The 15,825-nt window shown below is 48.8% G+C and overlaps 1 protein-coding gene across 9 annotated transcripts in view; it reads left to right on the top strand.

The window, feature by feature from the left end:
• TP63 (tumor protein p63) overlaps positions 1 to 15,825 on the top strand; it is a 226,017-nt gene that overhangs the window by 143,609 nt on the left and 66,583 nt on the right. For all 9 annotated transcript variants that reach the window (XM_035334735.1, XM_035334727.1, XM_035334728.1 and 6 more), the window contains 2 exons: positions 321 to 449; positions 1,203 to 1,335. In XM_035334735.1, the coding sequence (XP_035190626.1) occupies positions 321 to 449; positions 1,203 to 1,335 (262 nt within the window). The remainder of the gene's footprint in view (positions 1 to 320; positions 450 to 1,202; positions 1,336 to 15,825) is intronic.

Genomic DNA, 15,825 nt, shown 5'->3' with positions numbered 1-15,825 from the left:
AGTCCCTGCTCTAGGTGAAAAGTTCATGTTTCAGGAGCAAAATGGAGGTGTTTTTCCCCTTTTTTCCCCTCTTTGGGATTCCTTATGATGAAGTATCCTGGCGGACACAGAGGTATTTAACTTATTGAGAAGGGTGGCCAGATCCTCTGCTGTCTAAATACAGCATCTGCAGCAGTGTGGAATGTGAATTGTACAGCTGTGAATGTTCCAGGCATTCAGCGTGTCTCCTTTTCACACAATAGCTTCTATTTATGGGTTTTCATCGAGTTTGTCTCATGCATTCAACATATCTTTGTGTGTGTGTGTTTTTGTTTTGTAAGGTTTGTAGAAACTCCGAGCCACTTCTCCTGGAAGGAGAGTTACTACCGATCAGCCATGTCCCAGAGCTCGCAGCCCAGGGAGTTCCTCAGCCCAGAGGTGATCCAGCATATCTGGGACTTCCTGGAGCAGTAAGTAGTCCTTCGGTGGAGCCAGTGGAAGAATGCATTTTGGGACAGGGCACTCGTGCAGTTAGGTTGCTCAGGGAACTGATGTTGGGGATTTCAGAATGCTGTGTACCTGTCACTTAGAAGATGTGGGTGTGAGTCTGACTGACAGCTCTTGAGCTCTGAAGAGGTTCTTCATCCAGGTTGTGGGAAACAGATGCAGGGATCACCTGTGACACTGAATTTCCTCAAGAATTTTGGTTATTGTGGTAACTGTATTCCAGCATGAGACCACATAAGCTGGATAGGTGACGTTTTCCCCTCAGAAAGTGGGGTAATGACTCTATTTCATGATGTCCAGGCAGTAAGTTTCCCTCGTTCATTATTCCAGGGAGAGAGAAGTGGTGATGGTGCACTGTTCACTGTCAGGTCTTTTGAAGGAAATAAAACCAACTCTGTTCCCACTTCTGTCTTGCCATGATTGAGACAGTTACTGCTATAAATCCTCTATGAGTTCTGTCTTTCAGTTATTTAACTTGTCAGTCTTGTCTCTTTTTTTTTTTTTCTTTTAGTCAGGCAAATGAAACATTCCTCTAGGCCTAGTTCTGTTCAGGGGCTGCCACTAGCATGGTGAGTGAGTGGGTACTCATCAGGAATTGCTTGCTTTGTCTTGAGACTAGGTCATGATTATGCCTAAATCCTGGGGACACCCTGGCTCATGGGGAGTTGGAGGGGACAGGATTTGGCCTGTTTTAACTGGGTTACTCTTTTTTTCAGGCCAATATGCTCGGTTCAGCCAATTGATCTGAACTTCATTGATGACCCATCTGAAAATGGCCCTACTAATAAAATAGAAATCAGCATGGATTGTGTCCGGCTGCAGGATACGGAGCTGAGTGACCCGATGTGGGTGAGTAGAGAGAAGGATTTCTTTAAACTTTGGAGAAAGATGGGGGGTTTCAGTAGAAACCCTTCCTGATGTGTTTCCCTGAGGATCTTTTCTCTTTCTTGGTGGAGCTGTGGCTGCTCTCTATGATTGAGGGAGTTCCTTCTTGCTCTGCCTGTTGTGTCTCGCTCATGAAAGCTGCTTGGGAGCATGGTGCCACAGGCAACTGGTGGTGATGAACTGCAGCGCCAATACTTGTGTCTAACTGAGACTGGGAGAGACCCATGGAAAGGTTCCTCTGTGCCTCCCCAGGGCTGCAACAGGGAGCAGGCCAGCTCTTCCTCTCCTGCTAAAGCAAAGGCAGCAGAGAGACATGAGGCAGTGAAACAGGTGGAATGGCTCCTGTGCTTGTTTGGTTGCTTGGCTCTTCCTGCTGTCTCCTCGCTTAAGGCTTGTTTATGTGGCCTGAGGGTTAAAATAGTTGATGTTCCAAGTACTGTTGCATTTCTGCTGACCAAGGGGTGAGACTTGAGGATGTTCTTAACTGACTTGTTTTTCATCTGTATCTGGCCTCCAAGAGAAGACTTGGTTTCAGACCCTCATGTTTTTTTCGATTTGTGTTTCCAGATGGGCAGAGCTAGTGATTATTTGTAACTAGTCTTGGCTGTGGGTGTCTCACCAGTGTACTCTGAGACTGGAATGCAGATGAGGCACAGGTGGTTGCTGGTTCATGTCAGTTTGTGCCAAAGGTGGAGCTCTTCTTACCAATAGCTCTGGTGAAGAAGCCAGGTGCTGTTCTTGCAGGCAGGAGCAGGAGGTATTTCAGGAGTTTGAGATGTTTGTGTGCCAATTTTCTTCCTGAGTCTTGTATACTTTTCAGTATCTATCCTGTCTACTTTGAAGTTCATGTTGGCATCCGTAGATCTTCTTGTTCCTCTGCATTTCTGTCCTGAGAAACTGTCATTTAATTCCATGGCTAATCAAAAATCATCTTTTATGTGCTCAACCATGGTATGTTTTCAGCAGAGGTATTGGTTGGCAGTGCCTGTAACCCCGAGGCTTGCATCTGCAGTGAAAGGGTTCCCAAGTCATGCTGATGGTAGTCTCCGGTGCCAGAATACTTCCTGACTGCTGTGGCTGCTGAAAAATGGCACAGGATGGGGTAGCGTGTTCCTCTTTGCTCGCAGGATTGTGAAGGGTGGAAAGGCCACACTGAGGTTGGGTATCTGCTTGGCTAATGTAGTGAAGCTATTCCAAGTGCACAAAGAGGTGGCAAATGTCAGGTGTGGTCATCTTTTGATTCTGTGTTCAGGTTGGGCTCAGAGGGGCAGCACTGTGCAAGCCTTCAGCATGAGTCTGAAAGGACACTTCTCAGCTCTCCCCAGTGCTGTAGCACAGCTTTAGTAAAATGGTGTCTGGTCCAGTAGCTAGTCCAGAAGGTTCTCCAGATTTTGAGGGTGCCTACTTTTCAAAATGAGTGGCTTGGGTAATTATTCTACCTTAAAAAACAGTCCTCAATACTTTATAAGCTGCCAACAGAAGGTTTGCTCCTTCATTATCTGGACTTGCTGCATTGAGTGCTAGCAAAGGCTTTTCATCTCCAGCTCTCCCAAGCTGTCAGCAGAGTGCTACAGTAGCTGGCAGGCTCCCTTGAAGCCCTTGTTCAGAGTCTCCCTCTCCTGTCTGTGATACAGTGAAACATCAGCGGGAAATCCCTTCCTCTTGTCCTCTCTGACCACTGCTGAAGTGAGCACTGGGGCCAGAAGAGGAAGGCAGGCAGCTTTTGCTGTGAAATTATTTCTTGCTTATGATGGCTTTAATCCCAGCCTTGCAGGAGGCATCTCTGGTGAGGCCAAACTGCATGGTGACATCTTTAAGAAGTGTTTTTCATTGCCTTGATCAGCCAAAGGGGGAGCAGGGGAATTCCATCCTATCCTTACCCTTACTGTAAGGCAGCAGCTCAGACGCTGCTTGAGCATGAGTGTCCCCACGTTCATTAACAAATGTTCCACTTTGCCTTCACTGGAAGACAGCACCCTCACTCAGTTGAGAGCTGCACAAAAGCCTTTACAAAGCAAAATATGCATCACAAACCTGTGCAAACAGCCTGTCTCTTAAAAGGAGGAAAGCTCTTTTTACTCCCCTTACCACCACCACCACCTCCCTATAAATTTGCAAACATCCCTGACAGGTGACAACTCCCCCTTGCAGAGCAGTCTGTGTTTGCTTTGCTGTTTCTGGGGCTCGCAGCCGCTGCAGCTTGCATTGGCAGGGAATGTGTAGCCTGGGGCAAGGTGTTTGCTGTTTGTCGTCTTTAATCTGAAATACCTTACAACCCTCTTCCCCTCCAGCTTCTCTTTTCCTTTGGATAGCTGCGGGGCAAGAGCTCCCCTTGCACCTGTCTCTCCTGTAACCTCAGCCGTGTCACTCCTAGACACGAGGTGCCGCACGCAGCTGATTGCAGCAAAGAGTTGAAGAGGGCAGATAAACACAAAGGAATGCAGCAGAAACAGAGGGGCCCTGAGAGATGAACAGTGAGATCAAGGCAGAGAGATTTTTATTATTAGATTAGTCTTAAGAAAAGAGCGAGGCCAGCTTTTGTCCGAAATGTACCACCATGTGAGATTAAAATAGATGCATGGCAAATAAGACTCGTTTATTCAAAGCGATTGTCCTTCCATGGGCTTGAAGACAATCCCACTAGGATTTAAAATAAGCTTTGCACCTACACTCAACTTAGGGCTGAAAAATGAAATTTTCAGCCTTAAAAGATGTCCACCCTCGATCCCAGGAGTCTTTCTGGTGGGAGCTGTGGTTGTTGTTGTTTGCTTGTTCTGGTATTGTTGCTCAGAACAGAAGTGTCAGGAAACTGAGCTTCAGTTTTCAGAGCAGTGCCTGAAGAAGCTGTCCTGCTGGTGGGCTGGAAAATGAGCGTGGATCCTTCCCTGCTGTACACCCAGTGGTTGTGTTCATTGCCTTGCAAGTGCAACGAGGAGGTTGGTTTGACAAAGAAACCCCCCTTGTCTGAGCTACAGCCCTGTCTCTGGCTGAACCACAGCCTTGCAGTTCTCGTGCTTTTGTTCATAAGGAAGAAATATCCTTCCTGCGTCCTGTGGAAGAAAGGAGTAAGAGAAATGGGTGATTGGCACTACCTTGGGATGAAAAGAGCTGGAGGGGGACAGGAAGAAGGTTTGTAGGTCTGGTGTGAAATTAGACAGTCAGCAGCCTTCCCCTGGTCGTGTGATTTGTGACCAGCTCTTTCACAATGTCCTGCACAGCTGGTTTCTGGCTGGCGTGGCTGCTGGCTGTGCCCCTTTTGCTCCCAAGGCCTTAACCACAGGCAGGCTGGGAAGCCCCAGCAGAGATCTGCCTTTTCACGTAGCGGGGACAAGAGGCTGGTGGTCCTTGTGGGCGCGGAGAGCACTTAGTCTCTGCCATGGCCCTGGTGCAGGAGGGAGCTGCAGATGCCCAGGAAGGTAAGTTGGATGTGCATCCTGAGATGCACAGGGCCACCTGCCCTTTGTTGGGTTTCACCCCAGAAATGCTCCCCAGCCCACCCTGCCTGTGTTGCAGGGGGATGCTGTTCCTCCCGCCTGGAGGCACACCGGGCTCTGAGGCTGTCTCCTGTGGCGCTAGGAGCCAGGTGATGTTGTATGAAAAAATGATTTATTTTGACTGATTAAGCACCCTGGAGCTACGGGGAGGAGGGGGCCGGGGACCTCTGTCGAGGAACGGGCGTGTGGCAGTGCAATAACCCCTGCACTGCCCTGGAGCCCTCCCGGCGTGCTGTCGGCCTGCCATAAAACTGCTTTCCTTCACCCCTCAGAATTCCTTTCAAATAGTTCCCCGGTGCTAGTCGGGACCCAAACAAAGGTGGCCTGGGCTAAGAACTTCAGCGGGTGGCATCCTGAAAAAGTGTTGTTGGAGGGGCTCGCAGAGCCTGGAAATCTCCTGGTCTTCTGCCTGTGACCCAGCAGCGTCTTGGGGGCTCTGGGGACCCTGAGGGCCCTCCCGGGTGGGAGCAGGCACGCTGTCCCAAGTAATGGAGTGGGTCGGCCCCCTCCCCCAAGTACATACCTTCCTTTCATGCCCCTGAGCGAGCCGTCCTTGCAGCCCCTTGCCTAACCAGTTCAGTGGAATGCCTTTTTGCAGACAGTCGCTCTGGTCAGGGTTTTCTTAACCTGTATCTGTCCCTCCCCACAAAAGGGAGAGAGAATTCCTTGCTTTTTTTTGGCCTTCCTCGCCTTCTGCTGTCGTGGGTGTTTGCTTTGGGTAGGCACCACCACACTGCCTGTCCCACAGAGCTCCCACCTTGGGGTGGTGGTGTGGGTACCTCGGGCAGGGCAGCGTCCTCCTGGGGTTCAGTCCCCAGCTCTGTGGGCTGGGGGTGCCCCAGTCCTGGTGGCCAGAGAAGTCTGGGAGGTGCAACGTGTATTTTGTGTTGGTCACAACTTTAGCTCTGTAACTCTGCTGCCCAGGCCTATGTTTGCCTTTACACAGGGAGGTAGAGGAAAAAATGGGCTGTGGGAGAAGCTGGCTGCAGCCTGTGGTGAACATGGGAGTGTTGATGCTCTCAGCCTCCGTCCTTGCACCAGAAACAGGTCTCAGATCTGGTATATGATTGTTCCTCCTGGGGAAGGAGACCTTTCCCAGGTATCTTCAACCTGCTGTGGGCAGTCAGAGGAGCCACCCCAGTCACCTTGTGCAGGGCACTGGCCTGTGCAGCTGGAGAAGAGTGGGGCTGAGGCCCTTGGGTAGCTGGTGGCTGTCTTCTGCACACTTTCAGCCTTAGCATTGTGTAAATCAGTTCAGTAATTCATATTTGGAGGCCATGCACTAAATTCCTGCCTCCCTAGGAGTCGACTGCAGGTTCAGGATTGGTCAGAATCAGGCCTTTACTAAGCAAGAATGTGATGGACAGACTTTAAGTTCTGTCCAAAAGGGTTTGCAGTGCCTGTCTTATACGGTGCCTTAATATTAAAGGACAGGCTCTCATCGCTGTTAATTTAGGTGCTCACTTAAAAGTTTTGCTGGGTCAGGAGAAGTCAAGTCTGCTCGCTGCAAGGTACTGGCTGAGGAAGAGGGTGGAAGGTGGCGGTGGGGCTGCGGGACAGGGAGGATGTCTGCGTCCCAGCGGCAGGCAGAGGTGGCGTGGTGTGGCTGAGCAGTGCAGGAAGAGTTGTCTGTGCAGAGGCTGGTGACATGTCATGTGTGCTCCCCAGGGCCCTGGGAGGTATGACAGCCCTGCAGTTTGCTGGGAAATGGTTTTGCACCTGGAGGTGAAGTCTGATTTGATAAGTAGATGCGGCAGTGGGTTGTGTGGCTGTCTGCTTCCATGCATAAGTATTCCCAGATTGACCATAGAAAGGAAGCAAGGACTTTGTACAGCACAGATATGTGATCAAAGCTTTTATTACTGTCTGGTTTGTGCTTGAGAGAGTTTGAGGTCTGCCAAGTTTCTCTTCTGTGTGGGTATTTGTTCGTTCCATAGCTGTGTAAAGAAGGTTGGGATTATGCGAAGGCATTTCCATAATGAGTAAATGCATTATTCTGTTGGAAGCTTCCCTCCAGCACCTCTCCTGTTTGCAGCTGAATTTATAAGCTCTCCTAATTCAGGCTTGGCTTCGTAATACTGCTGAATGTTTAATCTCATGCGGCATGGGTCCCTCCAGATCTAATCACATCTAGGGCTGCAGATTCAAATCCAGAAACGGTCAGTTCATTCAGATAGAGGATGCATATCGAGAATGTGCATTCAGTTGGGGCAAAACAAAGCCTGATGACTCTTCTCATCCTGTGTTGTAGAGCTCCAGAGATACCTGTTTCTTCAAAATTTTCCATGGATCCCCTTCTTGTGCTGTTCGCCCAGGTTCTGGCTGCAGACCAGGGCTGGTTGTGTTTCCTTTTTGTAGGAACGCAGCCAGTCAATGAGTACGGTGACACTAAGTGCTTTGTTTCTTTTTAAATTAATGACTTTGGAGAAAACGGATGATGCCTACTCTGTTACAGACCATCTTGGAAACATATTTAGAACTTTATTTTTTTTCTACTCACTTAGTACCTGGCTTTACTTCCAGTTTGGGAGGGAATAAACTCAATTTAAGCTAAAAAGCACAAGCCTAGTGGAAATGAGCCAGGTGTGGTGGGGTGCTCTGCAGCATGCCAGAGTGTGAGGCTGAGGGCTGAAGTGGGAGAGGAGCCTGGCTCCTCAGGAGAGCTGGCTGTAAATCCCTAGCTCATATTGCTGTCAGCAGGCGAGGTGGAAGAGTGTTGCAATTGCAAATGCTGTCATCTGCCTACATGCAAATACGTCAGAACAAAAGAAGCAGTCACTTCAGAAAACGTCTTCCCCCAGCAGCTAGGCCTGCCTCCAAAGGTTTCCATGGTGCTGCACGTGCTCCTTGCGTAGGTATGGAGCAATAACGTGTTAGCACTTTACATCTTTCAAAGGGGTGCAGAAATGCTTAATTAAAAAGGATCTTGATCTTAGAACAACAGACCATAGGCACTTTTTGCTTCCAGAGTAAGTTTAGGGATTATGCTGCCTTGCTGGGAACTTCACTGTATGTTTCTCTGTCTAGTTGATAGGATCCCCTGTCTTTTTCTTTTTTTTTTTTAACTAAGTGTACTTCCTGTTTTATTAGCTGGGAACGTTTTGGTTAGCACAGAGCCCAGAAGCAGTAAACCAGTTGGGCACCTGGCACTTCATCAACCCATGAAGAACAGCTGAACGCCAACAGACTTGGAGTGACCATCCCCAAAATTCCCGGTGACCTGGATTGTTTTTTCCTGCCACCTATTTGGTGGAAAAAGGGAAATGAGGCACTTCTGTCTTCTGCAGGGTGCTGAACCGAGCTGTTCACCTCCAGCCAAATAAAAACCTGTCGGAGCTTTGTGGTATCCCCTTTTGTGAGGTGGGATGGATGAAGGGCACATCGCAGCCCTGCTGCCAGGCAGCAGCACTGGCTGTGCCCATGTGGCACGGTGCAGGGCTGTGCAGCTCTCCGTGAGTGGGCTGGAGCTTTGCAGGATGCTCCTTTGGAACACAGCCCTGGGAGTGCCCAGCTCCCCTTCCACATCCACCATGGCCCAAGTGTCTGCGTTGCTCTGGGGTTTGGCTCTTGTTTTTAAAGCCTTCTCCTGCATTAATTGGGATTCCTGCTTTGAAGAAAGCCTGGTGCATCCAAAGCCTTGCTGTGTTGCTTTGTGGTTCTGTAGATCCTGCCCGCAGTCCTGTTAATGACTATTATTTTTTCCTCCAATATGTTGTGATGAGACTTGTGGACTGGGTAATGTTTTCCTGAGTGCCTCTACTGTCTGTTTTCCACCTCGGTGTCACTGATGTGATAGCATTTAAATTAACGAGGGAGCGAATTGTCAGGCAGTCACAGAAAATTAAATCAATCTCTGAAGCAGAGATTAAGGAGTGGTTTTTGGCCTGGGTAAATGCAGTCACTGCTGAATAAACCCTTTGCTAATCAGCATCTGAATTTGCGGAGATTAATGAAAGATCAAAGGAGTCTTTAGTTACGAATGCAACTATGTCATCTCTGAAACAAGGATTTATATCTCCAGCATGTTTAAATAGGAAGGAAAGGTACCCTCAAGCACCCTTCTTTCTCTCTGCAGTCATAGTTGGGTAAGGCGGACCACACGGTGATGTCCAAACTGGATTAAAATTAAAGCAGCCTAAAACTAAGGTGATAACTCTACTGGGGAACATTCTTGGCCAGTTAACTGAACCCTATGGTCATCCACCCTGTGGCTGTCGCCATACCAGTGGGGTGTGTGAGAGCAGGCAGGGGGCACTCGGGCCAAGACCAGCACTGCAAAATTCAACACTTCTGCGTAGGAAACTCGATGAACAAGCAGCCTCCCCAGCTGCCTCAGTGCCTGGGAGGGCAGCAGCAGTGTTTGAAGGTCCTGCAGCAGGAGTTGAGAGCTGGGGGCCCAAACACACTGGGACAGTGTAGGGTAACGGTGATGTGCTTGTGCCAGGAGTGTCGGTGGCTTACCAGGTGCAAGGTCAGAGTTTAGCCAGAGGTTTGGGAGACCAATCTCAAATTTTTACAGCCTGGTGGCTCTCTCTAAATGTTAGATGATTGTAGAAGGGATGGTGTGTGTGTGTGTGGAGTTGGCAAGGCACTAGAGCCTGGCTGTAAAGAACTGCTATGATTGTGCATTTATTAACAGCTTTGCATTTCCTGTGAGTGATCTGTAGTTTATACAAGATAAGAGAAGAACACCACTTTCCCCTCAGCTGCTTGTGCAAGAACAAACCTGATCTGTCAACAGTTGCTTCTCTTGTAACTAAAAACAAAGGCTCCCTAATCTGTCCTTATCTCTTTCTTTCCCTGGCCAGATCAGTCTGTCGGATGAAGGTTTGTGCCATGCCCACATCCAGCTGGAGGGATGGGGCTGGTTTTGCTGCTTGGGAATCACACAGTGAACTGTAACTCTCTTGGAGTTTCTTGTATGACTTTCTCTTTTACTTTTGCAAAATGTTCTGTGAATGGGGGGTGGAGGTGTGTATGTGCACATGATGTTAGGCACCCGAAGATCCCCAGCAGAATCACAGCTTGAACATTGAGAGCTATCAGGCAAAAGAGCTGCTGGTGGCAGAAGCTTAAAGCCCCAAAGTGCCCTGGCCATGGCTCTGTGCTCAGGTGTCTGCTGGCCCGTAGTTTTGCATTCATTGGTGCAGAAATGTTGTCTGGCCAGTGGGTTGGCAGCTGATCAGCTGCCCTGCAGAGGTCTCTGTCTGCAGAAGGTTGTTTCCTTTTATCCCTAAACACTTGAAAGAGCAGTTGCTTTTACTAAGAGTTACCAAGGTACAGATACATGGGGGGGGGGGGGGGGATATGTAAGAGGAGCACCAGGAATAAAACAGCTTTTTGATTGATAAATGATCTGGTTACCTGTTTCCCAGCCTGCATTGTACTTCTGACTGCAGGAAGGGAGCCTGCTGGCTTTGGGAATAACCTCTCTTGGTAGGAGTAGGAGACAGGACGGGAGGTGGCTGGATTATGCAGCTGGTAGGGAAGATGTGGGGACCTTGCATCATCTTGGCTGGAAAGCTGAATCTCTCCAGAGGAGCGTCTTCGCTCCCTTATTAAATGGAGCTTGTCAGCCGGAGGGCAGAGTCCCTGGGGGCTGCGTGCGCCCTTCCTAAACCAATATTGCACAGCGGTTGTGAAGGGAACAGGTTTTGTTTCACAATTCCTTTCCACCTTCCCTCTCCCTGCTCCCCCCACAGAGCGTTATCTCCTGACATGATGCCATTAACTCTCTAATTAGCCCTAGGGGTGTTCTGGGGAGATAACGAAGCTATAGGAGCTCAAATAAGCAGCGTGCGCAGATGTTTACCCAGGGTCGGAGGGCAGACCTGTTGTGACAGCCGATTGCCTTGGGGAGGGAGAAGCCGACCTGCGCTGCAGGCAGCCTGGGAGCAGGGCTCTCCTCCTGCCCTCAGCAAGTCCGAGTCTTACCCCTGTGTTTTGAAAATGGGGGAAAAATGCAGCTGGATGTCCTTGGAAAAAAGGATTATCCTTCAGTAGCAAGCACTTGCAGTGCAATCAGGGCACGTTTCGGGCTTGGTGGCTGTGCGTGAGGCCATATCCAGCTGCTTTCTGCAGCTGAAAGGCAGCATCCTGCCCACTACTGCATCTCTTGGGTGTTGTTTTTTTTTTTAATTTTGTCTTGCTATATTTTTCTTTGAAAGGGGAAAGTCCCTGTTTCAGTATGGAAATCTTTCTTCCTCACCTCTTCTGCTTGGTTTGAGCAGTGAAGGCCAGCTGACCACCTCCGTGCTAGTTTTCAGGAAGGAAGGCTGAACTTTTTTTTTGCTCTTTAACCTGGCTGCTTGCTATTACTGTCCATCACACGTGTCCCCATGAAGTCTTCACTGGAAAACCTCCCGAAGCTAATTGGCAGAGGCTCGTTTTTGAGCATTCAGCAGTTATTCATATGTAGCAAAGGGAGGGGGGGAAAACCCACACATTCTATTTTTTCCTCCTCCTTCTGTTATCTCAGTCTTAATTTGTAAACATTTCTGAGCTGAGTGGATGTCGCAGTCCACGGTGACGCGGTTGATCCAGATACTATTTTTACTACAGAGTGGAGAGGTCTGAGCAGACTTTTCCCTTTGATCTGCAGGAAATTCTGCATGAAGCCACCTAACAAGCAGGCAGGTGCATGCAACCCCCAGCCCCCCTGAAATTACACAATCTCCCATTAACCTTACCATTAAAAAGACTTGTGGTAATTGCATTTTTTCATTTCCATGTGTTAGCACAGTTGCTGTGTATCCAGGAGGGGTTACTGAGAACTTGCCGGTGAAACCAGGCAGAGATGCTGGGACAGACCGTGTAACAGCATGTGGGAAGCACATTCCAAAGAAAAACCTGAATCCGCAGTTTGACTTGGCCGATGCCTCGTTTTGGAAAGTTAGGGGTCTTATTTGTGTACTCTGTTTCTCAACATACCAGTGGGAGCTGCAAACTGTTGCCAGAAGCTTTCTGGAGTAACTGAGTCAGACCTGGGAGGGTTGCACCTGAAACCTTCCAATCTAACTAACGATAATTGTTTTGGTTTCCTAAAGTGCTGGAGGTCTCTTCTTCAGAGGTGAGAGAGATTTTCCTTTCCAAGCATCAGCTGCTTTGCTTTTCTGTGTTCAGCCAAACAGAGCATCCAAAGCTTGAAGCACAGCCTGACGCTTTGGGTTGATTTTTTTTTTCTAGTTGGGAATGGGAGGAAGCTTATTGGACTGGAAGAATAAACCTTGTTGCTTTGGCCTCAGTGTGAATAGAAATAATTAATTTTTTTTAACATGTAGAAGGAGGGCCTTCTGCAACAGTTTGCTTCCTTTGACTAGGCTGGTTGTAGATAGAGGGTATACCTTATTACACCAAAGATTCTCCTGCCTGTGACTTCATAGCATCACAGTTGCAACAGAATTTATGGTGTTCTTGGAGAAAGAAAGCCTTTTCCAGAAGGCTTGGAAATGGTAATTAGAGACCCATTGCAGAGGAGTGAGTGTGCAGTCTGAAGGGGATCACTTTAGTTATGTGACTTCTATTTAAGCACACACAGTTTCAGGGAATTGAGATTTCTTCTGACAGCATCTAAAAGATGCTGCCTTACTGCTATCAGGTTTTTGGAGACTCATCTGTGTTTAATTTTTGGAATTTTTGAGTGCTGTTTCCTGCCTGCAGCCTGGAAGTTCTGGGGTGCTCTGTTACCTCTGCCTCCCATACCAGGGTGATGGTGGCCTCCTTTGTGGCACCTGTGGAGGACTGTTTGCCAAAGGCCCCTTGTCAAGCATCTCCTTCAAGATGATAACACAGGCTAATACTTCTGAAACACCGAGCCGGGTCAGGGCTGTGTGTACAGAGGGCAGGGATTTGTGCTGACATGTCAATTTATTCATGCTATATACACTTCTCCTCGTGTTTGACATGCAGATCTCGTTGGATAAACTTCCACATATCTCTGTGTAGCGCATCTGGGTGTTGCTTCACCCACAACCACCTCCAGCCACCTGTGGGACAGAAGATAGCAGATACCCAACACAACAGTGCTGCATTAATGACTTGGAAAAGGAGGATCTTCTGAGTTTAGTAGCACAGCTAGTAAATAAGTTTTTCTTTTTCTTTTTTTTTGCAATGACGTGCCGAGGTTGAGAGATTCATGGTTGCATCTTACCTTGCTCTTTGTCTTCTCTTTGTCTTTGTAGCTTTTGAGCTCACAGGCAAGTATCAAAAACCTGACAGGATTTAAAGGGGTCAAAACTGCCAGTCCTCCAAGCTCAGTATAACACTTCCCTGCTACTACACAGCAGTAAATCCACAGGTGACTTCCAGCTTGATGTCCATCAAGCTCTGCAAGCTTTGCAGTGCTGCTGTGAAGTGACCCGTTTGGCTAGCAGTGCCGTGGCTGCTCCCTGCACACCTTGCCTGTATCTCCAGACGAGCACTTTGTGTGGTTTTCTGGCTTGTACCTGTCTCTGGTGAGATCACATAAACGCATCGAGCACAGCAAGTGGTGCTGGGGAAGATGGAGAAGGCAAGGGGCTGTGGCAGCGGCCTCCTGAATTGTTGCAGTGATGTAGGAAACCTGTTCTGGATTCAGCAGGCTCTTCCTGGTAGTTCAGGAGTGCTGAGGGTGTGCAGGGCCCTAGCTCTGGGATGTTACTGGTGGTAGGTTGGGCTTTCCCTTTGCTGGGGAGGGCTCTGTGCTACTCCCTGCAGCCTGTTCTTGGAAGTACCATCCAGGGAAAGCACCTTCTTGAGTTGTGCTTGGCAAGGAGGGAGAGGCAATGTGCATGGTAAATGCTTGAACCCTTTGCTCTGGTGTCCAGCAGTCCTCTGCTGAGCCAAACTCGCTGCGTGAGAGCAGAGTGAGACAACTGCACTGCCTCTTATGGGAAGGAGCTGCTGCAGGGTAGGGAGGGCACTGTGATCCTCTGCTGTTTGCTCTGCTGCCAGTTCCTTTCTGCAAGTGTTTTTGCCGTGTTTTATTAGTTTTGGAAAGTAGCTGGCAGAGCTGGCTGTGTCCTTTGATTCTCAGGGTGGCAGGAAGGCAGTGGTAGCTGCTTCTGCTGTAATATGTTGGGGAGGGAAGCCCGGGGAGCCATTACCACCCTGTACTCACGAGCAGCACAGCCTGCTTACGCTGATCTCCCTGTGAACCCAGTGTCCTCCCCTCGTGAGCCCAGAGATGTTAGGGTTAAAGGATGCCCAAAGGCGAGGGAGTTGGTGCAGCAGGGAGCAGAAGCAGCTCCCTGGGCAGGAGGCGTCGGCTGGGCTCTGTGTGCGTTGCAGGTCTGCCAGGGACTTCTCTTCCTCCCCTTGTTTCTACAAAGCCCCCTGTGGGTCAGTTGCACTCTGGGACTCGGTTTTCATTGTGAGTGGCCGTAGCAGTGTGCGTACATAGCAATTAGCCACTGGTCTGCTTCACAGCAGGTCCTCAAATAAGTCTGGAGCACTGTCATTAGGCTGGGAGGGCAGGCGGCTGCTCTCTGATCTGGATGTTTGGTTTCCTCTCTCCCCCTTCCCCACCCCTTTAGAAAGGTGTTTTGTTTCCCCTCGTTGGATGGAGTTTGCCTGCTCTTCCAGGAGCAGACGAAAGGAGCTGCCTTTTGTTCTCCCCGTGCATCCCACGTAGATGGCGGTGGATCTTATGTGCAGCTCCGAACTGTTGGGCAGCTCCACTCCGAGGCTGCTGGCACAGCACAGACCTTGTAACCCACGTCTGGGGCCACCTACACAGGGACCTGGGGCAGGCTGGGGGGTATTTGCTTGTTCAGAGTGAAGTCACAGCGGAGCCATTCGTAGTGAGCAGGCAGCTGAAGAGTTTTTCCTCAGATCAGCTCTGAGGTGTCGTCCCCAAATCTCTGGTTGCTGTGGGCACAGTGTTCAGGTGACTTGCTGAAGGGTACCCAGAAATTTCTCCCATGTATTAGCTCAAAATCATGAGTCTCTTTAAGTCGTTTATTTTCAATTTTTAATAATTTTGTTTTAAAGTGATATTATTTTCAAGCTTTTTGCAGAATTAGAAACAATTGGAGAGGCGGGAAGAAATGTAGCTGCAGTGAAGTGATGTCCTGTGAGCGCGGATGAAAGCACACAGATGACAGAGCATGTGGTTGGATTATGGTGCACAAAACAAGGATTGCTTCTCAGAAAGCCCCTTGTGTGTTTTGTCCAAAAGCTGCATGCCGCAGCAGCTGGAGGCTCGGCTGCGCTACTGCCGATCTCAAATGTTATGCCTTGATCCCTTCCCAAACGCTTTGGGCTTTGGTAGCAGTAAAGCCAGTGCCTGAGGAAAACATTAGACTCTTCTTGGAAAATAAATAAATAGAATTTTTTTTGGAGTGGCTGATTTGGAGCAACTCCGTGGCTGTCTTTTGAGTTCCTAAACTTGTAGAAAAGTGACAGGGGAAAGTTATAGTTTCCTTTCATTTCTTTTCTTCTTTTCCCCTCCTGTCATTTTCTCCCCCTCCTTCCCTTCGCTTTTTAGAGATTGGTGATAAGGAATTCTAACTACTTAATGAGCTGGGAGAGGCCTCTCTCCATTGGAGTGGAGGACTCCAGGTGGCACTTTGACAGATTGGACAGGTAAGGCAGGAGAGCCCCACCTCCTCCTCCTTGCCTATAGTTAGGTATATAAGGGAAACTTAAATTATGCAGAGAGGCACACTCTGAGTCCTGTTATCTTCCAAGTAGCATCACATACTTTTAGGGTCTTCTAGGGGGTGGGAGGTGTTTGTCAAAATCCTGGAGCCAGAAGAAAGAACAGCAGCATTGATCAATTTGACTGCTAACATGTTGTACCTGGAAAACAATGCCCAGTCCCAGTATAGCGAGGTAAGGATTCTAGGTTTGAGTTGTGATCTCTTTAACATTTTATTTTTAGTCAAATCGTGCGATTTCTTTACCCCTGTAGCCCTGTTGTTAGGTGTGGAATATATTTTTATTTTTTGAATCTTTTCCGCCTTTACAAATGGCAGGTAGT

The sequence above is a fragment of the Oxyura jamaicensis genome, chromosome 9 (assembly GCF_011077185.1).
Source record: "Oxyura jamaicensis isolate SHBP4307 breed ruddy duck chromosome 9, BPBGC_Ojam_1.0, whole genome shotgun sequence".
Taxonomy (NCBI): domain Eukaryota; kingdom Metazoa; phylum Chordata; class Aves; order Anseriformes; family Anatidae; genus Oxyura; species Oxyura jamaicensis.
This window is presented reverse-complemented; position numbering and strand designations above follow the sequence as displayed.